The sequence below is a fragment of the Coptis chinensis genome, chromosome 8, assembly GCF_015680905.1.
Source record: "Coptis chinensis isolate HL-2020 chromosome 8, ASM1568090v1, whole genome shotgun sequence".
NCBI classification, from domain to species: Eukaryota; Viridiplantae; Streptophyta; class Magnoliopsida; order Ranunculales; family Ranunculaceae; genus Coptis; species Coptis chinensis.
The window spans coordinates 57,858,659-57,886,461 of NC_141463.1; the positions used below are offsets into that span (position 1 = coordinate 57,858,659).

Here is a 27,803-nt window from a genome sequence, read left to right on the forward strand (position 1 = left end):
TCATCCCTCAGGTCATTCTCCGGAAATGGACCTGGGCACACCTGGGCCTCCGCGCCCATGGGATAAGTAGTACCGCTATTGTCTCCCACTTAACCACCCATTGGGCTTGGGTCACATCTTAGCCATGGGTGTGGGGTTTTATCCTAAAAGGCCTCGGCACTAGTTAGTGAGCTTCCCACTTTATCAATCCATGATGAACTCCTTTCTTGTTCAATGTGGGACTATTTCTCTTTTCGGTCCACACACTCTAACAATCTCCACCTTGGACTGAACTCCAAGGGACTCACTCCATTCATTCATTGTCGAGCACGATCTAATACCGTCAATATCTCAAGTTTCAACTAATTAATTAAAGCTTTAGTATGCATACACCTTTCATAGAGCACATACACGGATAGACCTTTCTCTCAATGGAATAGTATTTTATTGCTTTTGTCCATGCCATTTTCATTTTTTATAGGCCACATAAGTATTTGATTATTTTCCTTATAATGGAACATTGATTGTAAAGAACTTGGCGTATCCCTGAAAGCTAGAGTTTTTTCCTTTCCTAGTTTCTCCACTATTCCTAAGAAACTGCAACTTTGTAGCTATCTTCCAGCAAAAAATTAGATTTAAATCCACAAGAAGAAAATTGCATTTCGTCTGGATCCTAGAAAGTTAAATACACTTAAATTTGTTCCTATGATATTCAGTTTATATTCAATGACACTCAATTTGTCTCTCTTAACAATGTTACTATGGACCCTACACCAATAATTAGTAAAAGATCAAAACGAGATAGAAAAAATCTAGCACTTTCCAAAGTGCTCTGCATTTTATGTAATATTCCAAAGCAAGGCCCAAAATATCGATATCGATGAATATATCGGTGTACCCAAAAACCGATATATATCAGATATATCGGATATTTCGGATATATTCATTTTTTTGGTAACCAGTCCAAACTATTTAAAATATCGAAAATATCAAATATATTGGAAATATAATATCGGAAATATCGGATATATATCGGAAATATATTGGAAATATCGGATTTATATTTTAAAATGGTCAAAAAGTCAACCGATATATATCGATTATATCGGAAATATCGATTATATCGACGATATAAAGTTTCATATCGAAAATTCCGATATATATCGGAAAAAAAGAGTTCTATATTCGGTAGATATATGTCGGAAATATCGATGTCGGTGTACCAAAATACCGATATATATCGGCGATATTTTGGTCCATGTTCCAAAGTACTTAAGGGCAGTTTAGGGTGCTACACTTTTTTTTTTCCTCTTTTAGCTAAAATAGAGGATAAGATACCAAATGGTTTCCTTTGTGGAGGGAAACTTTCTATTTTAAATGGGTTGACTGGTTCTCACAGCCGTTGACTGAGGTCTCCGGAGAGCGTACATCTTTAGTAGACACCAATGGCAAATCATCCATTTTTTTGCCCTACCTACAAATAGTTCAATCGAGTGTTGTGGTTGAGGTAAATGCGACTTCAACTAGAAAAGAAGTGGAAACTACAACAAAAATGTATGCTACAGCAGTTAAGGCAAGGTACGGCAGAGATATAGGTACTTCAATGCTACCAACCCCTGGAGATCAAGGTGGGTTTCCTTTAATTCAATTATTTGATGAGGAACTAGAAAAGGGGAGGTCTTTCTGCAAATCAGCTCTAGTGGACGGCTAGATTTGAATAGAATCAAAGTAGACCAAGTGAGAAATATAGTGGTCAAACTATGGTCCCCAAAAGTTCATGGTCCATAACACCTCTTGGTAGGGGCTTCCTAATGTTCAGATTTGATGATATGAAATTATGAATGACTACCAAAAGGTTTGGAACCAAGGCTCATGGAAGGTGGATGCTCAGATCCTCAGATTATCCAAACGGACTCCCAATTTCTCGATTGAAAGAGAGATTCAGTCACATGCGGCAGTGTGGGTTTGTTTTCCAGGCCTTAGGCTAGAATATTGGGAAGTAAAAAACTTGCTAGCTATGGTAAAAGTTGTGGGTCGTCCTATACTTGTGGATGAGACGACTGCAAAGAGGGAACTCGACTTCTACGCCAGTGTCCTGGTGGATATAGATCTGTCGAAGTCGATTCCTGACAAAATCTGGATTGAGTCAAAGAAACATAATGTGGGATTTAGGCAAACAATTCGGTTGGGAAAGACACCTGAGTTTTGTTCACACAGTAAAGATATGGGTCATACAGTGGCAAACTGTAAACATTTGCAAAAGGATTTAGCGAATTCAAGGGGTATAAGACGGTGGTGGTGGATAGTACTCTGCCAGCTGTGGGAGATGACACAAACAAGAATAAGAACCACAGGAAACGATGGAGGAAGAGAAACAGAGAAAACAGAGAAAAGGAAGGAAAAGGACAACAAAGCTCCCCAATTCTGGTGACAGAGGCAAGGGAGGAAGAAACAGGTGTCTCGGGTCTCAACAAGGAGACTCATGATTATGTGAACCTAGTCAACAATATGGGTGCTAATAAGGAAGTAAAGTAAGGTGAAATGCAACCAGTTGAGGCCACTCCTGGTGATGTACAAACTCATGAAGATAACAACCCAGTCGACAATATGGTTACAAACACGGAAGCAGAGCAAAGTGAAATTCAAGGACACCTAAACTTGCTGCTGAAGCAAAAGCAAAAACAAGTTTAGGCTTTTGGTTATCTACTACCCACAACAGTAAGTCCAAGCCCAACCTAACTCGGTACGGGCACACGCGCGCGTGTGGCTTTGAGTGAGTCCTCCCTCTTAACACAAAAGCATTTGTACCCTAAAGGCACACCCTTATGGTAGAGGAATGTCTCTTATACTTCACTTGCTAGTGGTGGATAACCAATGTGGAACTATCTTCTATGCACTAAAGTGGAGAGAACACCCTTTGTTCATTTCTTCCACTTTGCACACACACACTAGTATTTAGAAATACACAAGAGATTCTAACAATCCCCCACTATTTCAAAATACTAATAGTCCCCCACTATTTTGGTTATAGGATATTACAAAAGAAATGGGTTAACAAAATGCCAGAGATAATTGAAAAAATAATGCAAAAGATATTGGTGCTTTACGGGCTTGAACCAGTCATAGGGTAACATGTCTTATAATACGTGAAAGTGGTGGATTAAAAAATCTTTGAACCAACATTCCCTTGTAGTAAAATAGATCACATGCACCCACACTATTCTTTCATTATATGCCCGTTTCGATTGTGTTAAGCTTTTTGGCCTTTTGCAACCGCCTGCATGTTCCATGAATGCTCTAGAGTACTTGCCCGTATACTCATAAGAACCGACCCAGTTCTACATTTATATAGGTGGATATCCATCAAGTGTACATTGCAGATAAAATACACTATCTCATTATAAAATGGACTATGGATTCCAATAAGAGTAAAATAACTCATCCTTACTCATTGCAATTCAAGTTATACAAAGTATACAAAAATACTATCTCGTCATAGGGTGGGACGTCTAAAAAAGGACGATAGCATACCAGAGTGACTCGGTGACTTGTTTTTCCCTTTAAACCTACTTCATGGGATCTCCAATCACATAGGTGGGGTTGCCGTCAGTGTCGCCCTCTATCTTAGGCAAAAGTCCTATCCCCCTTGACGTTTCAACCACTTGCCTCTTGTGAAGCGGTTTTGTTAGAGGATCGGCCAAATTTAACTCTGACCTCACATAGTCTAGAGTCACAACTCCAGATTCCAACAGCTGCTTTATAGACTGTAGTCTCAGACGGATATGCCTGCTTTTCCCATTATACAATTTGCTCTTTGCCTTTTCTATTGCGGCCTGACAGTCACAATGCATAAGTACAGCTGGAGGCGGTTTTGTACCAATAGGAAGATCTGCCAAGAGGTTTCTAAGCCATTTAGCCTCAACACTTACTTTATCTAAAACAATAAGCTCGGACTCCATGGTTGAACGAGCTATCAAGGTCTGCTTAGAAGATTTCCAAGCGACTGCACCTCCACCAAGGGTGAAAATATAACTACTAGTGAACTTGATATCATGAGAATTAGATATCTAGTTTGCATCAAAATAACCCTCTATCACAGGTGGAGTTTGTCTAAACCATATGCCGTAATCTATTGTTCCTCTCAAGTACTTTGCTAGTCTCTCTAACGCACTCCAATGTTCCTTGTTATGACAATAAGTGTATCTGCTTAACCTGCTAACTGCATAAGCAATGTTAGGTCTAGCGTAATTCATCAAGTACATGAGACTACCAATAATTTGGGCATATTTAGACTGAAGGACACTATGTTGATAATTTTTCTGAAGTTCACTATCATAATAGTTAAACTTCTTCAAAAACTTCTCAACATAATGCTCTTGTGAAAGCATATAGCCATCACAGTTTCTGATGATTTTGATTCCAAGAATCACATCAGCTTCTCCCCAAATCCTTCATTTCAAATTGGGAGGATAATAACATCTTGGTGTTTCTCACAACATCAAGGCTACACTACACCATAACAGGCTATTTGCAACACGCACCTTTTTTGCTTTGTAACACTTTTTTAGCGTTGGTAAGTTGCCTACGCTATATAAGCGTGGCGAATGTTGATAAATATTGGTTTAATTCGGAGGAATTTTAAGAATTAATTGCTAATGCTTTCAAATTATGGAAAACCGTAAGGTAATGTTAGAAACTTGAAATTTTGGGCGAAAGAGGGAAACGAAATAAAATCGCGCTCGTTATTTCGTCGAAGCATAAAGAACATAAAACATAACAGAAAAAACCATATGTCTTCCACTCCGCTACCGTCTGTCTTCCGCTCCCTTCTCTTCTCTCAATCCCCCCATTATAGAAAAAACCAAATAAAGTTCAAAGCTTTGATTTCGGATTTTGATTTTTAGGTTATCGCCCACCACCAGAAAACCTAATTTGTGATTTCGCTACTGAGAAATCTCAAGGAGGTAATTTAAATCGTAAATTCATCTCTTTCTTCTTCTTGTTCAATTGATTTTAATAATCAATTGTCACTAAATGATTCTTCTATTCTAGCTCAACAAGTTTTATTTTCCCCAAATTTGTTTTTTCAATTTTTGTATGGAATGTTAGAGTTTCTTTTTTTGTTACTCATTAGTTTGTTGATTTTTTCAGAGTAGGATTTGTTTGATTCAAGAGGAGATTTCGAAGATTGGATCTCAAGTTGAAGCTCTTAAGGTGAGCTATTTTTTATTTTTTTTATTTTTTTATTTTTTTTAAATGTGGAGTTATTTTATAGTTTTGTGATGAATAAATAATTATTACATTTATTTATTGTTGAAAAATGAATGGATGGATGAATGTTGGTTAATACTTCATGTGATGGATTTTTGACTGGTTCCACAATTATATGAAAAAAAAAAAAATGTTCATTAATTATCATTCCATCGCCGGGGATGATTTTTAGTTTTTAGATTTCCTTGTTTAAACTATAATAATATATAATTTGTATATTTGAAAAGGCTTTGGTTGGTTTTTCACACTTTTATCTTCCCAATAAAAAACATTTGGGGTTACTTTGTTGTTGTATATTTGTGTTAATGCTCCACTTCCTAAATCTAACAAGTTGTAGACATGATGGGCACATTGTATTTGAGGTTTAGTGTATATGAGACCTTGAGAGATGCATTAAGAGTGGTGGTGCTACTTTCAGTTCATGTAGCTCTTTTTGTAGCCTCTTGTTCTCTTGTCTTAGAGCCTCACTACACTTCTTCAAGTATTCACAGTCTACTTCAGTTTGCTTCAATTTGGTTATGTAGAAACAATATATTAATTATGTATCACTACACCATTTGGGTGGATTTCTAACGCTCACTATTTTTGCTTTGTCACAGTTCTTAATCGTTAGTAGCTTGCTAACAGTAGATAAGTGTAAGGAATCATAGTTTTCTGTGAGTAAATATCGAATAATTTATTGAATTATTTGCTCGCGGTATTGTAACACTTTAGTTACTGTTGGAAACAATTAAACTGAAATAAAATAAAAAGGAAAAATCTACTGAAGCCCTTGCGGCATCTTCCTCTTATCAGTTTCAGAGAGGGCATCAACTTAGATATGTAGAGGATCGATCGGCGAATGAGGGGAGCTTAAATCATCATCCCCTTCTCTTCGATTAAGGTATTTTCTCCTTTCTGACCATCTTTCTCTTTTTTTCATTTGCTTAAGAGTTGGGAAAATCATGGGTTTTAGGGTTTAATGTTTACATCTTCATTTTCTTTTAATTCTCTCTTTTTAATTTCTTTCATACTTGGGGTTTTAGAGGATGCATTGGAGAATGAATTGGTGTTTATAATTAGATTTTCAATTTTGTCACTCCAATTTTCATTTTCCAATTTTTGCACTAAGGTTTTATGTAGTTGCTGATTTTTTTTGGTTGTTCAACCCATCTTCCACAGCTTGTTTTGATCTCCTGGTCGGACAAAATATGTATCAAATTTTGTTTTCTTGACTTTCACTTTTACTTTTGTTTAGGCCGTGGCTGCTACCCACAATTTTATCCGTTGGATTCTCGTGTGGAAGCCTTTTCCACGGCTTAAAGTTATTTTTCGCCCCTGTAAACCGTAGCCAATGATCGATTGAAATATAGTTCCATGATAAAGTTGAGAACATAACAACACAGACACCACCAATGGCATCCACCACGTCTCCCACCTACAGGCCACAGTATAGAGTTGAGAACATAACTATTATCGTTGCTCTTTGTGGTACTTCACTACTTCTTCCTCCTCCTTTTCTTCTTCTTAGTTCTTCCTATAGTTTTGTTTGGGCTTGAAAACCTAGGGTTTCCTCTTTATGTTGTTTTCTTCTATTCTTCGTTTAGATTTAAGAGGGTAATGTTTAATTACAATAATTTCTTTAATTTTTACTTTTGGGTTCTGATTTGTGCGTTTTTCGGGTGCATAAAATATTGTTCGAGTTCCTTCATTTCAGATGTGGCTTTCTTAAATGAGGGAGACGAATCAGGTAACCCTAAGCTAGCTTCTTCTTTCTCTTCTATGTATCTGGTTTCTATGTCTAGTTAAATTCTATGTAAACCTTAACAAATTGGTTGTCTTTTCAAAGGGGTTTGGTTAATTGAGTTTTAGTTCACATCGCAGCAGCTAAACTGAATTAAAGGTTTGTTTGTTACTTTTCCTTTTAGTTGATGATTAATTGGCTTGTTTTGATTGGGTGTTGACTATTGGGTGATTCAATATGGTAGGGAATTTGTTTGTTGAAATTCTTCTGAGAACAAATTATTCTTGTTCTTCATTTCTTTGAGTTTGGTACGTCTTTGCATTGGTTTATGTCCCGATTTTTGTTGGTGGTTGTATTTGTTCACTTCACTTCCTTGGTTTTTCGACTCAGCGTTATGAAATTTTCAGTTGGATTTAGTGTGGTAATCTCGCAACTGATTTCTCTAGTATGGTGATTGTTCCTCTTCTTTTGGGAAGGGAAGAAAATGATTGGTTCCCAATGGTATGCCAATTCAGTTGCAATATCCCCTGTTGATGGGTCTAGTTGTGTTTAGCTCTGTAAGTCTGAAAAGGTTGTATATACTCTTCACTATGTTAAACGATGCACATGACTCATTTAGTAGGTACCTCTGCTTTCCTCACAATCTAACTTCCATTCATAATTTTAAAGGTTTTCTGTGGTAATCGGAATATAAAGTTAAGGGGAAGAACTAGTTCTAAGGTTAGAGATTGGGTCATTTGAAATTAATGATGCCGGATTAAGGCCACCGAAGGATGGTGTCACCCCCATCGTTTTGGTTCTTTTTCCACCGAGGGGTTTGACCGAGGGCGGTAGTGAGGCCCAATGGTTTGTGGATGGTCAAGCGAGATTTGGAGCAATTGCTTCAAAGAATTGAGGAAGCCGAAGTCGAGGTCCGTTTCCTTTAGCAAGAGTGTGTTTGAATTGAAAACCATTCCAATATTTATCTTTTTGTTTAATCAAAAAGTTTCAAATGTTTGAACGTTCATTGCAAATATTCATTCTTGATTGGTGGATGTGTCTGAATCAGTATCTACGACGCCCTTTTGATGCACATGGCATCTCGCTCGATGCTTTAATGGAGGCAAAAGCTAAGCAAGGGGTTCAGTGCTTTTTCTCCTTACATCTTTAGACCCATCCTTTTCTATATGCTTTGGATATTAAAATGTATTGAATTTTTTTGATAAAAACAATGGTTATATATGTATATATGAGCTGGTAAGTTGGCTACATGGTATGTTCATTCAAGAGGATGCCAAATAGGAGAGTGGGGTCAACAGGGCTTCATGTTTTATATAGAATAGTGGATACTTAGATAGGTGTCACTCTGGTGTACACTAGTCTTTTGGTGAAGCCTTGAGAGTCTGGTCCCAAGGTCTTGGGATGGAATGCCACCTTTATCAGGTTTTTTTTAAAAGGTTTAGGGAAAATAAAATTGTAAATTTATATTTGTTAAAAAGTTTGTTTCAATCAATAAGATCTCGCGCATGTCCATCTCAGAAATATCAGATTTCATCTACATTTGAACATCACGAGTTATGAAATTTAAAAAGAATAAAGGCAACAGTTGTTCGCACTACTAAAATAACACTTTTTGTCCCCATGAGCGTTGTGCCTTGTTCTTGCATGCTTTCCACCTGTCACTTGCTTTGTCTGATAGCATATGCTAATAGGCTATTTAACCTTGATTTTGTTGTAGGGAACAAAACAGTCTGGTTTTTGTTTTGTTTTTCCGTAAACGTTTTTATGTGGTTGTGTATGCACGATGAGGAAGAATTCAAATATATGAAAGCAATTCATTGGCCTTAAAACATATTTTCTCGAATTCTGTTGTCTTATGTTACTTAACTGGAACATATAAAGGCTCTTCCTACCTTAATACATCAGCGCCTCATAGACAGTTATGTGCAAATCTGAAGTACTCATGTAAGCAGCTTATGTAGAGAAAATGATTATCTTTTGATTAAGATCTATAATGGATGAATTGAGATGTTTAGATATATATGTTTTTAATGATTATTAGATGACGTTGTGGTCTATTTCAGATTTACATTCTTCTTTACAAGGAAGTTGCCATTGCTTTGAAAATCAACAGTGTGTATAGTAAGCGGAGACTTCTTAGCATTCATGAAAATGTTAAAGTACTGTGTTACCTAGACCATTTCTCAACTGGAGTTTATTTATGGTATGTAATTTATTTGGGAAACATGTATAAATTTCATGTTGGATTTAATTAGAGTAATGATATATGTTCTGATTAATCGGCATTGGCCTGGCAAGTGTGCTGATGATCATTGTCGAATACATACAGGTCACACCATGAAAAACTTGTTATTGTTGATTACCGTGTTGGCTTTATTGGTGGTCTTGATTTATGCTTCGGATGGTATAACACACCCAGCCAAAGGTAAGAATGCACAAGAACTTGATTAATATTATCTTTCACTTTGTAATCTGGTTGGTTATATAATCTAGATTGCAAGTTATTATTTATTCATTTCAGTTAGAATCACTATTAAACCAGGGTTCTCTATCTCCCGAAAGTTTGACATTGAATTAAGGAGGTCTGTTACTAAACTGGAAATATACCAGACTTGTGCTGCAGTCTGCTCAAAGCAGACTTGCTAGTCTGACTTTATGCTATAATTTGTCTTAGTTAGAGTGGGTTTTTGGATATAGTGACCTAGGATGAAAAGGTAGTTCTCTGATTCTATTTTCTAAGGGTTCCAGTTTCATAGTATTTGGATATCCGAGTTAAGAGTTATGCATGTCCAAAGATGGCATTCTAGCCTACCAGGAAAGCTGCGCCGGCCTGATTCGCGCTCCATTTTGTTGTAGTTAGAGTTAGATTTGTGTTTTAGTGATCTTGGTAGTAAAGTTAGTGATATGTATCTACTTTCTAACGGCTCTAATTTCATGGTATTTGGATTTTTGAGCTAGGAGTTACGGGTATCGAAATGTGGACTGGTCCAACTGAATTTTCAGTGTACTTGACTAATTTTGAGTTAAATGTAGACATAGTTAGAGTCAAATTTAGGTATCCTCTACGTATGCAGAAAAGATAGTTCAATGTGTCTGTTTTCTAATGCACCAAGTTTCATTGTATTTAGACATCTGTGTGAGAAGTTATGTTTTCTGGGATATGGTCTGTAACAAGTGACATACGCACAATCTTCACTTGTGTCGAGCAACTTATTTACTTGGAACGGGTGTACAAAGGGAAGGTAAGTAGTTACTCTAATATATTCATATACATGATTTATTAATTATAGGCTTGTTAGAATGTTGAATACACTAGGGATAAAAGCCTTGAATAGTTTGGTATGATATATGTCAAATTTTGAATGAATCGAGATGTAGTCTTAGAATTTTATATATCTTGTTGAACCCACGTAAAATATATCAATCAGGAACCTACGTAATAATGCAAATTTGCTTCTTTTGTTGGTATAGGTGGGCAATGTGTATGTTCAGTTTAGAGAAGAACATGTTGCAGCTGTTGTTTAGCTGGAAGGTTTTATGGAGGTTAGTTATCATATCTCATTTATCGTTTAACAAACAACGCTTATAGTCAGATAATAGAATATAAATGTATGATTATGGCATTATGCACTCATATAGGTTTTGTCTTGCAAAAAATCATTTGGCTGGAAAGTTTTTGAGGTACTTGGGTAATACTTGGAATTATACTTGAAATTAGTATTTACTGAATTCAGGTATGGATGTTTATTTCATTTTGCCTGTCTTATGTATTTTAATTTATGTTATTCTCAGGATTCAAGATTTATGGAGTGTCGAGGCCTAGATAGTCGAAGACGAAGATGATGAGTTCCCTGACAAATCTAAAATGTTTATTTCCTTGTGTATTAAATTTCCGAATTCACATGTTCTTTATGTGTATAACTTTTTGGTTGTGATTTGTAGTAATATAAAGGAGTATGTACTTGATTGGATGTATTTGTGAGGTTTTCTGTTTATTGGTAACTTTTGTGGAATTTTCAAAAAAAGTAGGGCATTTATGGAGGTGATTGGTGAATGTGGTAACCGTGTGACAGGAGAAAATTAATTTTTTTTCAATACGAAATTGTTTTTTAACGGCAAAAAAGCGTTACTAAGCTCTTCATTAAGTAAAACTCATAAAGTATGAAAAACGTTAGAAATGGGTGCAAAAATCGTTAGTAAATGATTCAATTAGTAACACACTACACAAAAAAGCGTTACTAATTTCTCATAACCATTACTAATATATTTATTAAGCTACGTGTACAAACCATTAGAAATTGAAGGAAACCGTTAATATTGTTCAAAATATTTAATGCGATTGAGTCTAGAAACCGTTAGTAATTAATTTTAGTAACGCTAAATAACCGTTACTAAAAAGAATTTGTAACGGTTAGAAACCGTAAGTAAATAACTTCACATATTAATAACGCCCAAACAGTTACGAAAATAAACCGTTACAAATATTTTTAGTAACGGTTCTGCGCTGTTAAGAATATCCTGTTTTGGTATAGTGTATAACACTATAAATATAATTAAAACAAAATATAAACTGTTAAATGTGTGCCCCAATATAATCTGCCTGGGGGGGGGGGGGCGGGTGTTAAGATCAAAGTATCAGTCTTCAATAGAGCAAACTTGTTGAGTAGTATATCGATTGGGCCTTGTCAAGGGTATCTTTGATACTTATAGATTAACATATATAGTTAAGGTAATCTGATGCTCATTTAATGGTGGTACAACTTAAAGATACGAACCTGGCTCTCCATTATTGGAACCAAACTTCGATTTATTGAGGCCGTATAGGTTCAACTGCTTTGCCAAGGCTAGTTTTTGCCTCTACATACATATAAGGGAAGACCTTATTAGAACTACAACAAACGTTATAGTGCATATATACTAAAAAAGAAGGGGCGCGGTATTGACACCCCTATAAATGGGACTAGCACTCCTTTGACAAAAAGTAAAACAATAATGGTTATTCCTTATATGTCCTTTTACACCCCCACATGCCTATAGTTCTATGGCAGGCAGTTGTCGCGAGATCGCACAATCCATGGCAGGTAGTTGCCGCGAGATCCCATATACCATGGCAGGCAGTTGCCGCGACATTTTTTTTTTTTTTGTTTTTTTTCACTTCAAATTTGGCGTATTGAACACACACGACATATGGATACCTCATTTTCTTCTTTAAAGTTTCTTTATACACTCCAAGAAGAACACCAAAACCATGACAAAAAAAAATATACAATCGAGCCATAATTTTGCTATCTCGCGGCAAATATTTTCATATGTTATAAGAAAATTTTGTGATCAAATTAATAAAGAAGAGTTTTGATAATTAACACAAGCAAAGACTCCATTTTTAGTAAACAAAATCATCTCGCGGCAACTAACTTTTTTTACGATGACTATTAAAAAAAATTAAAAGGACCCACGACAACCACCTTCCGTGGGATATAGGATCTCGCGAAAGCTGCTTGCCGTGGATTGTGCGATCCCGCAGCAGCTGCTTGCCATTAGTGTTTTTTGTGCATTTAATGGAGGGGTGCTAGTACCGTTGAATTGGTCAAAGGGGTGCTAGTCCTATTTATGAGGGTGCTAATACTGCGACCTAAAAAGAAAGAGTAGTCAACTAGTATATGCGCACTGGATTCAGGGTAGTATTCACCTTGAAATTGTCCTCCAAGAGTGAAGATTGTTCTTTCGACAGTCTCAACTTCTTTCTTGTATTACCTTCTTCATCTTCATCACTAATCACCCTTTTACAAACCCTCTCTAACTCCATAATCTCTTCACTTCCAAGGCGGTCATTTTCGCTCTTCACTCTTGTGTTACAGAAAGAAGATACATCATTTAACAGCTTATACTTTAGAGAAGATAATGACATTAACAAGGACATTGTCTCAGAGAAAGTTGAGAGGGTATCATTAATAATTGTATTGGTTAGGTTTTAGGGATAAATTTGGAATTCACTTGTAATTTTAATGACCTGATTTATTGTCTACAGGTGGGTGATGGAACCACTACAGTAGTTCTTTTACGGGAGAGTTTTTAAAGGAGGCCAAGCCTTTCATTGAGGATGGTGTCCACTCACAGAGTCTTATATGTAGTTTTTGAGCTGCTTCCAATTTGGTAAGGAATTTGGATCTTTTGGTTTGATTGGATGGATATGTTCATGACAAATTGTTTTATAAGCTGTAAAGAGGTGTTTTGGTTTTCCTTTAGATGCAGTGAAGAAGGGAGAATGGGTTGAGGTTTTTTGGAGAGACCGAGTTCGCTGATGAGCGAGCTGCCTACGTATCATCTCTTGGTTTTTTCAGGGGAGAGAAGAATCAGGTCTCACGTAGTTCAAGTAGGTGGTATTTATAGGCCTAAGGGAGTGTTGATCTCTGAGACACGTGTACCCTCTTGTACATGTGTAGGGTGGAGATTATGAATGTGTGTTGGACTGGTTTTAGTATGAGTCGTGGGCTGATTGGAAGTTGGTGCGGTAGTCCCTATTTCCCGGTGGTGGGAAGTACAAGTAAGATTTTGGTAATGATTACACCTGGTGGTGTTTTTGTCTGAAGCGTTTTGTCTCCAACCGTTTGTTCGTCCTGAGACATCCTTGAACGAGCTTAAGCGTACCACCTACATGAAGGGAGTTGCTCACAGATCGGTCTTGGGGGTCGATGTCCTGAGTTCGCTTATGCTTCGCGCGCGTACAATATTCCTTAATGAGGATATTGCTCCCTTACACAGCCCCCTCTCAGTAGATTGTTTATGTCCATGGAAACGTTCTGCTGAGAGAAAAATGGAAGAACATGTGGAGCATGAGCGAGCTATGGTTGACGATCCGACTGAGATGCCGTAAAGTTTGAATCGTGTGGCATGATGATTTGGCGGGAAAGGGAAGTTGGCACGTGATTGGCGCGTGACAGAATCATAGCAGTTGGTAAAGAAACGTGTCACCGCATTATTCGAAACTTTGAGAAGATAGGTCCTTGGAACACGTGTGCGGGCTAGAGCATAGGCTGTAATCATAACTTCTTGGTAACTGAACGGGCGATTGTACAAAATCAAATTTGGGACATTCGAAAAAGTAGTTCCTGTTTCCTTCTCCAGCAAAAACCTAAGCTAGGGTTTCTCAGGTTAGTGCTTCTGATGCTGCTGCCTTTTCATTTTCAATTTTCTTTCCTCTTGTTCAAGTGCGATTTGTTAAGTAGGTAGGTTAGTGTTAGGCTATAGGGTTTAAGCTTTGGTAGTTGATAAGAAGGAGACGTCATAATGTCTGATTCTGACGATACTCGATCGGAAGAGGTTCGGGAGGTTTCATTAAGTTGTGGTGAGTATGAGGATGATAATGAAGAATCGATGATTGTTGGCATTCAGGTTCAGTTTGATGAGGAAGTTAGGGTAGACGAGGGAAATACACGATCTGGGTCGAAAGGTGCTGTGGCCAGTACGTCAGGTCGAGGGGAGAGTTCGTCGTCAAGTGAGTTGCCCCCTACGACGGTGGATCGTCGTGCTGCCAGCTCATTCCCCAAACTGAGGGCAGCTTATGGGATCAATGTTCCCGACCTAGAGATATACGAACCGCGGTTGAGTGAAAATGTACGCAGTGAGGAGTACACCCCGCTGAATGGTGGGGTAATCATCTATGAGGGCCAGCTGAGAGCGTTTATGCAAATACCGTTCTCGAAACTAGTTTGTGACTTCTTGGCTCATTGTTGGAAGTCTCCTTGTCAATTTGTTGGTAACACCTGGCGACTGTTTAGGGTGTTCGACCTGTTGAATGCGAGTGGGGAATACCACATAGGGGCATCCAACATAATTGAGCATTATGTTCTGAGGCGATCTGGTAACCTGAACTTTAGTTTGCAAACGATGACGACGCGTTCTGCTGTGATTGACGGTGTAAGCAATGAGGCCTGGACAAAGAGGCTGTTGCTGCTAGTTGGCAACTACTGTGCTAGCGGATGTAGGTTGCAAACTAGGATTTGTAACATATCCGGTGGGTAGGAATGTCTGTCTTTTGTCGCTTTACTTGGTGATTTACTGTTGTTCTAACTGACCCATGTCTTTGCTTTGTCTGCAGATTTTTCGTGGAAAGCTTGCCCGAATCGATGGGGAGATAGAGAAGTTCGCGCGGTTGACTCGAGCAGAAAAACAAGCGAAGCTACCCGAATTAAAGGGTGGGCCTGCGATCCGGGAAAAAAGAAAGGCTCAAAAGGACCGAGCTCGAGGTCAGACTAGGCGAGGGGTGATGGAGATGCGCGCGAGTGATCCGATAATGGGGGAAGATAGGAACCGGGCTCATGGCGACTTGAGACGACCCTCTGGAGGTGGTGCTTCAGGGGCTGGTGGGTCGAGCTCCTGACCTGAAGGGGGGTCGATTGATGCTCCTTTAGAGCGAGACGGCTGGTCTTCAATCCTCGTGTAAGGAGCAGGTCGGAGAAGAGAAGAAATGATGCCTCCGAGCAAGATGTTTGCTGAAGCCGCGAAAGTTCGCGCAAGATGCTCTTAGGGGAAAGCTCCAGCCGGGGCGGTTCTCGTGGTGGTCAGCCGGTGCTACTGATTTACTCGCCCGGAGTCGGGTCGCGACCGAGCGCGTCATGGATCGGGCCAACTTTGGGGCAAGGTCTAGTCCGTCTCCTGCGGTGCGAGAATCCAGTCTGCTGGCAAAAGTGAAGGGTCCCCGCAAAGCGAGTGGAAAATCTGTTATGGTTGCTGATGACTTAGAGTCACAGTTTGTGTATTTAGACGATAACGGGGTTCAACGAATCGCGGAGGCTTAACCGACCAGTAGCCTTCAGTCGAGTAAGGTATCGGCTTGTCTGCTAGAACAGATAGCTCTGGACGGCAACCGTAAGGAGCTGGATGACAGAGGGGGCTGGCTGATAACCTGAAGCGGATGGAAATCGCACAATGTCTGGTACGTGGATTTGTCCCCCTTTAATGTATCGGTGCGCTTATGTACGCTACTGTGACCTGGTTATTAACATATGTGTGCCATTGCAGCTTGTAAGTGGGTTTCAGAAGTTGAAGGAGATTGCTTTCGGTTCCATGGAGGCGATAGAGAAGCTGTGGTGAAAGCCGCCGACGAAATGAAAACGTTCAAGACGCCGCTAAGATGGAACGTGAGGAGCTTGAATACCTGAAGAAAGCACACCAAGCTCTGAGTCTGGCCAAGATGCTAAAGGATACCGTGGCAGAAGATCTGAGGCTAAAACTACAGGGTGCTGAAGAGAACATCATTGCAGCGACTGTGGAAATTGGTAGGCTGAACGAGTATGCCTTGCACTGCAAGAAGGTTACTCAGGACGCTACGAAGGCCTATGACGTCCTGGATGCTGACTTTGTTGAGCTGGAAGTGGACTATAACACTTTGAAGGAGGAGCATGCACGCGGGATGTCTCGTACCGCAGTGGAACAAGTGCAGGGAGATGTCGGTAGTGTTCTCGCCCTTCAATCGATCGCTCCGTCGGTCCGGGTACCGAAATGAAAATGCTTTGTGTCTGAAGTGCTTATGAGTTTGGATTTGGATGGAGTGTCTGTTGTGGTTGACGGGAGGGATGCTAAAATTGACGAGTCACTTGTGGCTAGAGAGCTAGTTGTTCCGCCTAGAGATGGCGAGTTGTAAGTTCGTCTTGTTAATCTGTTTGCTTGTAAGCTGTGATACAATAGAGTTGGTTTCCTGGGATAACCTGGGCAGTTCGCCTTTCTTTCTTTTATGTGCTACCACTCTGAAGGATCTGGTATCCCGTACTGGTTTGGGGTAACCATGTGATGATGAATATTGCTTAGCCGGGTTGGATTTCCTGAGTAGGCTCAGCAACTCGGCTAAGGAACGAACTGTGGTTGTGGCCTGTCTGAACAGGTCATTTTTTGCTTATATGCTATGCTTGTTGCTTGTTTCCCTGTTGTGTGTGTCGCTTATCTGATTGAATGTATGAACGGTGATACTGCTTTAACCATGCATGTCAGATGGACTGTGGTGATAACTGACCGGCAAGTAACCTGTAGGCTTGCATGAGCGTCTTGTCGTTAAATTGTCTTCAGGTTTAGGTGTCGCTCATAATGATGTTACCAGATCGCTGTGATCTTGTACATAGAGTAGGACGTACTGTATGCTGTTCATTGCCGCAAACGGCAGTATTTCCTCACGTGCGTGACACGTGTAGGAAAACGAGCGGTTCAAGGAACGCAATGATGGCAGGCAGATGGCGTTTGGCGTCTCAAGGTAATAATGAAGTGCTTAGGGAAAAGACGTTACATAATAAGTAAACTGTTCGTAGAATTCCAAAGGTATTTGCTCGGCTTCTTGTCTTAGCTCCTCTCTACCTTATCGCTGTGCACTACCTTCGTCGCTGCTTCTACAGGTATGTTTGTTTTCATTTTTGAATGTTATCTCTTTGAGAAGGAGTTGGTGTATAGTTTTAACGCAGGCGGTGTTATCTCTGTTCGTAGGTTTGATCATGGCAAGGTGCCGCCCATATGTGAGAGGAGAAAGAAGCATGAGAGAAACTTCGCCTCTGATAATGGAGGAGATGGAGTTCGATCCTCATGTTCATGGTGATCATGGTAAGAGGAAGGCTGTTACTGTAGGAGCCAAGGGCAACAAGCGACCTAGGAGAGCTGGTCGTCCGGCTGGTGGCATTGTGTTTAGGTCGCCACAGCGTGTAGGCGACACTGATCGTCATGCTGTGGAGCGTAGCGACCTTAGGCAAGGTTGCCAAGTCGCTGGTGAGAATTGCCTCCCAGCGATCGCGATGATGGATGGGGCGAATTACTACTACCGGGGAAGACGGGAAGAAGCGCATGATGAAACGCTCATACTATAGCTTCCACTTGGCACCCATAGCGACTAGCCTTCTGAAGGGGATCGTTTTGGATGGTGACAAGGCGGAGGTGAAAGATGAAGATATGGAGACGTTGTTGGGGACGATGGATATGGCCGCTTGTTTGGTGAGCTCCTTATGCGCTGAGTTGTTGTGTCTGTTTCCAATGCAATTTTGATCTTTAACTTCGTACGCGCAGTTTCTTGCAGGGTATGATAAATTGAAAGATGTTGTGCAAAACGTTGAGACTGATGATAACCGTCACGTCGAGCTGGGATGTATGCGAGCTGCGTGGGGGGCTGACAAGAGAAAGCTAGAGGTGATGACCAACAAGTATCAGAATGCTGCTGCCGAGAACGTTGCGTTGGTTACGGACATGACTGATCTAAAGGGGGAGTTAGCTGAGGTGACTGCATATGCCAAAAAATGTCAAAGGGTAGTGCGCAAAGCAATGTAAGGCGATACCACGGCCCCGGTGTCGCGATATGCCGCCTGGACGAAGTATCACATCCCAAGAAAGCGAATCGGGCGCAGGAGATCGAGCAGGGGCAAGATATGCTGATGCGTGATCTTTGATATCTGCACACCGCTTCTACTAGCCGCCCGGAAGATAAGCATGTCTTGACTGATATTTGATGATGCAATCTATCTTTGTTTATTTTAGCTAAAAATTGTGAGTGTTGTTTACGTTCTCCTCTTTTATATGAGAGTCAACAATAGAGCTGTGTCTTCAGGCTTGCCTGAGCAGTTCGCTACTTTGGTACAGAGAACTGGTTTCCACGGAAGTGGCAGTTCGATGTTTTGTTAAATTTGTAATAGACACCGATCTGGATTTCCTGGGTAGTCCCAGCAGATCGGTGGATCTAGTTGTTGTGGCGTTAGCCAAGTATTGCTACTGATTATGTTCAGAATGCATGTTTCTGCTTAACTGCTTGTAGTTAGCATCCTGCTTATTATGCATGTGGCTTGAAATAACTGAGGAGCTTGAGACTTAGATTAGAGACACGTTTTGCCTGTGATTAACGCTTTCTTCCTTGTTCATCATGTTATAAGAGAAGAAACAGTGAGAGCATTCTAGATAATCTGAGTCTAGAATTGAGAGTTCTCCACTAGGTGCATTGATCTGAGCTTAGAAGTAATACTCAAGAGAGTGTTTTGCTCAGGCAGAGCGTGTTGGCTTATAGAAGCGTAATGCTCATGGAGAACGTTCTCGTATGGTCGACTCTAGAAGTATAGGTTCTTCAATGAGCGAGGTTCGGAGAGGCTGTAGAGCCTATAAGCTCCTGAGAGCTGCTGCTCACGGAGAGCGTGTTAGCTTATGAAAGCGTATTGCTCACGGAGAGCGTTCTCACTGAGTTGATCCTAGAGATGTAGGTCCTCAACTAGCGAGACTCGGAGAGGCTATCGAGCCTGTAAGCTCAAGAGAGCGTGCTGCTCACGGAGAGTGTGTTAGCTTATGAAAGCGTATTGCTCACTGAGAGCGTTCTCGCTGAGTCGATCCTAGAAGTATAGGTCCTCAACTAGCGAGACTCGGAGAGGCTCTGGAGCCTATGAGCTCAAGAGAGCGTTTTGTGCTTGAGCACGTTTGAACTCCTGATAGTGTTTTGTTACTCAGAGAGACCAAGCCGGAGTGGTTTCCTCATCTTTGAACCTAGCAGAAAGATGAAGCGACCTCAGCGGAGCTGGTCTCGGGTGATTGTTTCTCGACCGGAGGAATGGAGATCTTGGCAACAGGAGTTGGTGCGACCTCTGGGGTCTTGACAACAAGAGCGGAGGCGACCTCTGGGATCTTGCCAACAAGAGCTGAGACTACCTCTGGGGTCTCGTCAACGGGAGAGAAGTGGTGACGCTATGTAGCGTTCGAGCTCAAGTAAGCGTTATATTCAGCTGGGTGTTGTGACCCGAGTGAGTCTGTGGGCATCCTGCTTTGGAGATCATCGTCAATAGCTAGCCTTGAATTGGCATGACTATAGTTAGCCCCAATTTTGGAGCTTCATTGACTATCCCTAGTTCGGAGATGGCTGTGGCTAGCCCCTAGTTTGGAGCTTGAAGAACCTGTACAAAATGCGAGAGTAGTAATTCTGGAGATGCATAGAGCATAATAACTGAATTTAGCCTATTGAGATGACAATGACTAGCCCCAGTTCAGAGATGGCTGTGGCTAGCCCCTAGTTTGGAGCTTGAAGAACCTGTACAAAATGCGAGCTAACACCAAAGAGTTAGTACGACCTAACAGTAGTAACTTTGGAGATGCATGGATCATAATAACATAATTGAACTTGTTTAGATGGCAACAATGAGCCCCAGTCCGAAGATGGTTGTGGCTAACCCCCAGTGTGCATCGGAGCTTGATTGACTTGCACTAGATTGAACTAATATCCAAAAGAAATTAGAACAAAAAACTGTTAACTTGGAGACTTTTCTCGTTGGAGCAGGGTAATGTGCCCGTTCATTGTGCCTAGGTGACCGACTAAACTCTGGACTTGAGCTTCGAGGCTTCCTATGCTTCGTGGGCTTGAGACTTTTGGTTTCTAGAGTTTGTATTTGTTAGGTGGTTTCTCAAGAAATCGAGACCACAGACGGCGCCAATGTAAAGGGGTGTTTTTGTTTTCCTTTAGATGCAGTGAAGAAAGGAGAATGGGTTGAGGTTTTTTGGAGAGACCGAGTTCGCTGATGAGCGAGCTGCCTACGTATCTTCTCTTGGTTTTTTCAGGGGAGAGAAGAATCAGGTCTCAAGTAGTTCAAGTAGGTGGTATTTATAGGCCTAAGGGAGTGTTGATCTCTGAGACACGTGTACCCTCTTGTACATGTGTAGGGTGGAGATTATGAATGTGTGTTAGACGGGTTTTAGTATGAGTCGTGGGTTGATTGGAAGTTGGTGCGGTAGTCCCTATTTCCCGGTGGTGGGAAGTACAAGTAAGATTTTGGTAATGATTACACCTGGTGGTGTTTTTTTCTGAAGCGTTTTGTCTCCAGCCGTTTGTTCGTCCTGAGACATCCTTGAACAAGCTTAAGCGTACCACCTACATGAAGGGAGCTACTCACAGATCGTCCTGAGTTCGCTTATGCTTCGCACGTGTACAATATTCCTTAATGAGGATATTGCTCCCCTACACAGCCCCCTCTCAGTAGATTGTTTATGTCCATGGAAACGTTCTGCTGAGAGAAAAATGGAAGAACGTGTGGAGCATGAGCGAGCTATGGTTGACGATCCGACTGAGATGCCGTAAAGTTTGAATCGTGTGGCATGATGATTTGGCGGGAAAGGGAAGTTGGCATGTGATTGGCGCGTGACAGAATCATAGCAGTTGGTAAAGAAACGTGTCGCCGCATTATTCGAAACTTTGAGAAGACAGGTCCTTGGAACACGTGTGCGGGCTAGAGCATAGGCTATAATCATAACTTCTTGGTAACTGAACGGGCGGTTGTACAAAATCAAATTTGGGACATTCGAAAAAGTATTTCCTGTTTCCTTCTCCAGCAAAAACGCAAGCTAGGGTTTCTCAGGTTAGTGCTTCTGCTGCTGCTGACTTTTCATTTTCAATTTCCTTTCCTCTTGTTCAAGTGCGATTTGTTGAGTAGGTAGGTCAGTGTTAGGCTATAGGGTTTAAGCTTTAGTAGTTGATAAGAAGGAGACGTCATAATGTCTGATTCTGACGATACTCGATCAGAAGAGGTTCGGGAGGTTTCATTAAGTTGTGGTGAGTATGAGGATGATAATGAAGAATCGATGAGTGTTGGCATTCAGGTTGAGTTTGATGAGGAAGTTAGGGTAGACGAGGGTAATACACGATCTGGGTCGAAAGGTGCTGTGGCCAGTACGTCAGGTCGAGGGGAGAGTTCGTCGTCAAGTGAGTTGCCCCCTACGACGGTGGATCGTCGTGCTGCCAGCTCATTCCCCAAACTGAGGGCAACTTATGGGATCAATGTTCCCGACCTGGAGATATACGAACCGCGGTTGAGTGAAAATGTACGCAGTGAGGAGTACACCCCGCTGAATGGTAGGGTAATCATCTATGAGGGCCCGCTGAGAGCGTTTATGCAAATACCGTTCTTGAAACTGGTTTGTGACTTCTTGGCTCATTGTTGGAAGTCTCCTTGTCAATTTGTTGGTAACACCTGGCAACTGTTTAGGGTGTTCGACCTGTTGAATGCGAGTGGGGAATACCACATAGGGGTATCCGACATAATTGAGCATTATGTTCTGAGGCGATCTGGTAACCTGAACTTTAGTTTGCAAACGATGACGACGCGTTCTGCTGTGATTGACGGTGTAAGCAATGAGGCCTGGACAAAGAGGCCGTTGCTGCTAGTTGGCAACTACTGTGCTAGCGGATGTAGGTTGCAAACTAGGATTTGTAACATATCCAGTGGGTAGGAATGTCTGTCTTTTGTCGCTTTACTTGGTGATTTACTGTTGTTCTAACTGACCCATGTCTTTGTTTTGTCTGCAGATTTTTCTGTGAAAGCGCGAACTGATCGTGGGGAGATAGAGAAGTTCGCGCGGCTGACTCGAGCAGAAAAACAAGCGAAGCTGCCCGAATTAAAGGGTGGGCCTGCAATCCGGGAAAAAAGAAAGGCTCAAAAGGACCGAGCTCGAGGTCAGACTAGGCGAGGGGTGATGGAGATGCGCGCGTGTGATCCGATAACGCGGGAAGATAGGAACCGGGCTCGTGGCAACTTGAGACGACCCTCTGGAGGTGGTGCTTCAGGGGCTAGTGGGTCGAGCTCCCGACCTGAAGGGGGGTCGATTGATGCTCCTTTAGAGCTGGAGATGGTGGTCTTCAATCCTCGTGTAAGGAGCAGGTCGGAGAAGAGAAGAAATGATGCCTCCGAGCAAGATGCTGCCCGAGCTGCGAAAGTTGCGCGGCATGCTCTTGGGGAAAGCTCCAGCGCGGGGGGCGGTTCTGGTTGTGGTCAGGCTGGTGCTACGGTTACTCGCCGGAGTCGGGTGCGACCGGAGCAGGTCATGGACTGGGCCAACTTTGGGGCGAGGTCTAGTCCGTCTCCTGCGGTGTGAGAATCCAGTCCGCTGGCAAAAGCAAAGGGTCCCCGCAAAGTGAGTGGAAAATCTGTTATGGTTGCTGATGACTTAGAGTCACAGTTTGTGTATTTAGACGATAACGGGTTCAACGAACTGTGAGGCGAACTGACTATAGCTTCAGGTCGAGTAAGGTATCGGCTTGTCTGCTAGAAAGATAGCTCTGGACGGCAACCGTAAGGAGCTGGATGACAGAGGGCCGGTCTGGGATGCTTTGGTTTAAGAATCTATCTAATTTTAAGTATTGATGTATTTTCTTGCTATCTGGGTCGAAACAAAGCATTTTGTTTGACGGTATAACTTACTGCTGGAAATTGAGTTTTAAGTTTTAACCAAATGTCTGTTGCAATTTCTCAGCAATTCTATGATTATATAGGATATGGTAGTTTTGATATGTGTGGTGGGAGACGATTAGGAATTAACTTGTGTCCATGAGATTACAGTGTGCTTATGGATCCTGTATTTGTCCAATTAGACTTCTGTTGTGAAGATACTCTGGTCCTGGATATTCTTATGTGCTTCAAGCGAAGTCCTACCGAATGTTTTCTAGATATAATGATTGTCTGTCAATGCTGTGAAAGTTTAGAAAAAGGCAAATCAGCTCTCACTTGTTTTAAAGATCAAATGCTATGTTATGCATAAAGAACCTCGGTAGTAAACACAACTGGTATATGGAATTAAATGGGTCTCTCTATAAATAATTACTGGGTGAGATAGATTGACTTTTGGATTGTTGCACTGGTAAGCTCGCCACGTGGTTTTATTAGAGTTACAACGCGCGGCTAATTCAACTTTCTCAACAGCAGCAGCTACTACACCAGCACCAGCACTAGTGTGAGTTTCTTCTTCACGTCTCAATTCATTTTATTTTTTCTTAATCGCCAACTCTCTCAGCAAATAACTGGTACCGGACTCCACTCCATCTGTGGGAATTACCCAAATTAACTTGAATGTCTTATTGTTGTTATCTAGGATTAAACTTAATCATGTATCTGTCGTTAAGTAGTAGTAACACTTTTCCTTTTAGAGTTGAATGAGGAGAGGGATAGCAGTAACACCTATCCTCCAATTGCACATTATAGGCCACTGGCTTCCCAATGCTTGCACAGAGATTGGGTGTCTCTTCCTTAAGCCCTTCTTTCCTGTCTATCGTTTCCATTTCTTTTTCTTCTTTTTAAATGTTACATTTTCATCTTTTCCCATCACATTTGTTGCTCCTTTTTTGCTTCATTTTTGAAGGTCAGTCTCATGATATTTCCAACTTTCAGGACTTTCCAGACCATGATGGTAAGTAAGCCTCTAATATACCTAGTATATGTAGATTTCGTTCTATCCTTGGTGTTTCTCTCACATGTGACTTTTTCTAGGCTCAGAAGTAAGTGATGGATGCCGGCAATCTAAAGACGTTTTGTCCAACAAGTACTTACTCTAGACCCATTTTGTATTCTTGTTTCCGAATAAAAAACCACTGATTTTTTAGCGTAACTTAATCATGGTCAATCTTACTATTATATAAGTTCAAAAACTGCAATTTGTGTGTACCGTTTTAAATGTTAGAATTTACAACTTATTTTACTTATCAAATATTATCATACCATTCCTTTTGCTCATATGACAAATATAATCCATGTTTCACGTAGAGTTGTGTGTCTTTTCTCAACCTTGCGGCCTATGAACCCTTTGTCTTCACTTGGTTTAAAAGTGTACTCCTTTGCATTGTATGCCTAAATATCTTGTTTTCAATGGACCACATACTTGTTTGGAATTTTGCAGGCTGTTGGAGAGGTTGAGGAAATATGGAATTTCGGGAATCTTGTCGTATGGGATTCTTAATACTGTCTATTATCTTGCAACGTTTTTCTTTGTTTGGTAAGTTTGTAATAAAATACCTTCGTTTGGACCAATTCATTAGTCTAGAAAAAAAATCTGTTTAAGTACCTTTTGTTTTTTCAACTAAAACCACCAACAGTACTGCCACCCCAAAAGAGTTACACGCTAAGAATATTTACCGTAGAGGAAAGGAGCTAGTATCTCGCCTATAAGTTTAGGCGTTTAGTCTAAAACCAACTCTGGTAGAGACTAGACACAGGTCTGTGTTGAATCCTTTCCCTTATTGTAAGAGACTGAGGACAAAAAGTTGATTAATTTACCACTGTAGTTGACGGTGTAGGTTTTGTAGGATGGCGTTCGTATTTTGTAACCGAAGGAGAAAGGTAGAAAGAAAGAAAATATGATCATAGAAAGTAAAAGTTCTTTTTCACTAGCATCACAATGTTAGTTACATTAAGTGGTGAGAAACCACGTACAACATTTCATTAAACCAACTTAAGACCAATTGGTATCTGGTAATGGAGTGCAACAATCCAAAAGAACTTTATCGGTTTTATTTCTTTTGTTATGAATACAAGGTTTTCTCATCTAATCTAGATGACATATGGTGAAAGAATTCTCATAAGGAGAGATTGGGAATACATTTGTTCTCAACCGGCCAAAAGGGCGGTGTTCTATTTACGTGAGACCATGTCTCTCAATGTGGGTGTGTCACGGTTAGAAATGATTTCCTCCATTGACCCGGGATTATTCTTATGAACCACAATTGTAGAATTATCAAATCCACAGTTGCATATCTATATATACCGAAAGTGCTTAGGTTATACATTGTTTATCTTTTTTTCGGTGGGCACATAATCTTTTTCCAGAGTATTAGCCTTCTTGGTTACTGCTTGTTCCCTCTCGATGTTGGAGCCATAATCTGCATGTTGAAGGGAAATGTGATAGTAAAGATGGTTGTAGTGTCTGTGGCTTTGGACTGGAGCTCTTGGGTTGCTTATCCATTCATGAGTTCAGCTGTAAGCCCTTGCACTCTATCCTGTCTTCCTCATGTATGTCTCTGTTGGATTTCTCATCATTGCAATTGATTGAAGGCATTACTTAAAGAGATTGTTCGATCTTATCTGAACTTGAACCACAGTTGCATGTAAAGGCTATATATGTTATAGTGTTTTGATCCGTTGATTTGTCATTAATTTTGACCTATTAAATATGTGCAAACTCCCATTTGGCCAGTTTTTGTTGTTATATGAGCCACTGTTTTTCCTGAAGTATTGTCTTACAATTATAATTAATTTAATGGGAAAATGAGTATATAGAGGGGAAAAGTATGGAAGATAAGAAGAGTTTGTTGACAAAGTGTGCTGCGTACTTTAATAATTCTCATAGGATGGCAACAAAGGATGCAGGTCGTATTGCAGGGCTTGAAGTTCTGCATATTATCAATGAGCCTACTGCTTTTTCTTTGGCTTATGGCTTTGAGAAAAAAAACAATGAAACCATTCTTATATTCATTGTTTATTGTAGGTTTAGCTGGTCTCGCTACAAAATATGAGAATTTTTTTTTTATCAGCAACGGTTTATAACCGTTACAAACGAATTTTAAATTATTTTTTTTAAAACTAACTAACAACTTTGCAACGGTTAAAAACTGTTGGTAATATTTTTAACAAATTACTAACACTTAAAAAGCGTTTGTGAAATAAAAAACCGTTGCAAAGGTTATCAATTTGTGTACGAAATAGTTATAGTAAGTGTTGGAAATTTCTATTTGCAATGCTTATTAAGCGTTACAAAAATTTCCAACATTTTACCCACGCCATATTTGCAATGCTTAAAAAGCGTTGCGAAAATTATTAGCAACGGTTTTTTGTCATTGCAAATAGCCTATTATGGTGTAGTGCTAGGACTCATGATTAACATGTCATCCACATATAGACAGATAATCACATATGTATTTACATCAAAAGATTTAAAGTAAATATATTTATCAGCATCATTTATTTGATATCTATTGGACATCATGACACTGTCAAACTTGTCATGCCATTATTTTGGCACTTGTTTCAATCCATATAAAGACTTAACTAATTTGCATACCTTTTGCTCATTCCCTGGTACGATAGTACCTTCAGGCTGCATCATATATATTTCTTCATCAAGATCACCATTCAAAAAATAAAGTTTTTATATTCATTTGATGAATAAATAAATTATGAATAGCAGCTAGAGTTATTAGAACTCTTATAGAAGAAATCCTAGTTACAGGAGCATAAGTATCAAAATAGTGAATGCCTTTTTTCTGAGAGAATCCCTTGACTACTAGTCTAGCTTTGTATTTATCAATGGAACCATCTAGCTTCAGTTTCTTTTTGAAGATCCACTTGTAACGTATAGGTTTCGCCCCATGAGGTAGATCAACTATCTCCCATGTGTGATTAGATATAATCGAATCTAGTTATGAGTTTATAGCATTTTTCCGTAAAGGTGCATCTCAAGAACTGATTGCCTCATTATACATCACAGGATCATCATCAAGAAGAAATGTGTAAAAGTCATCACCAAATTGGTGGATTTTCTATCTCTTTTACTCTTCCGAATTTCTTGTTCAGAAATTTCAGAATCTGTTTATTGTTGTTCACTAGGAGTAACCAACCTCTTAATGCCAAATTTCAAAGGAAACATATTCTCAAAGAAATCAGCATTTTTACTCTCTATAATAGTGTTAGCATCGACAAGGTTATTATCAGATTTTACTACTAAAAATCTATATGTAGCACTATTATGAGCATAACCAATGAACATACGATCAACAGTTCTAGGTCCCAATTTTCTCTTTTTAGGTTCGTTCACTAAAACCTTTGCAAGACACCCCCACATTTTGAAGTATTTCAGGTTAGGTACATGACCTTTCCATAATTCATATGGTGTCTTATTCCCTGTTTTCTTGTTGGGTATCCTATTCTGTATATGGCAAGCAGATAGGATTGCTTCCCCCAACAAGTTCAAGGAAGCTCCAGAACTTACAAGCATAGCATTCATCATCTCTTTTAGTGTTCTGTTTTTCCGTTCAACTACTCCATTAGACTCATGAGAGTATGGTGGAGTAGTCTCATGA

At 40.3% G+C, this 27,803-nt stretch overlaps 1 protein-coding gene and 1 long non-coding RNA gene across 2 annotated transcripts; both read left to right on the plus strand.

The window, feature by feature from the left end:
* The first annotated feature begins 7,420 nt into the window (after window positions 1–7,420).
* LOC147482116 (phospholipase D zeta 1-like) lies at window positions 7,421–10,853 on the plus strand. The gene is made up of 5 exons (XM_086579200.1): window positions 7,421–7,474; window positions 9,037–9,176; window positions 9,303–9,398; window positions 10,445–10,516; window positions 10,766–10,853. The coding sequence occupies exons 1-5, from the start codon at window positions 7,421–7,423 to the stop codon at window positions 10,794–10,796; spliced, it is 393 nt and encodes a 130-aa protein (XP_086435326.1). The 3' UTR covers window positions 10,797–10,853.
* Window positions 10,854–24,027: 13,174 nt separating this feature from the next.
* On the plus strand, window positions 24,028–25,301 carry LOC147482117 (uncharacterized). The gene is made up of 3 exons (XR_015203524.1): window positions 24,028–24,142; window positions 24,223–24,274; window positions 24,629–25,301. It is a non-coding gene; the product is annotated as an uncharacterized LOC147482117 (long non-coding RNA).
* The last annotated feature ends 2,502 nt before the right edge of the window (window positions 25,302–27,803 follow it).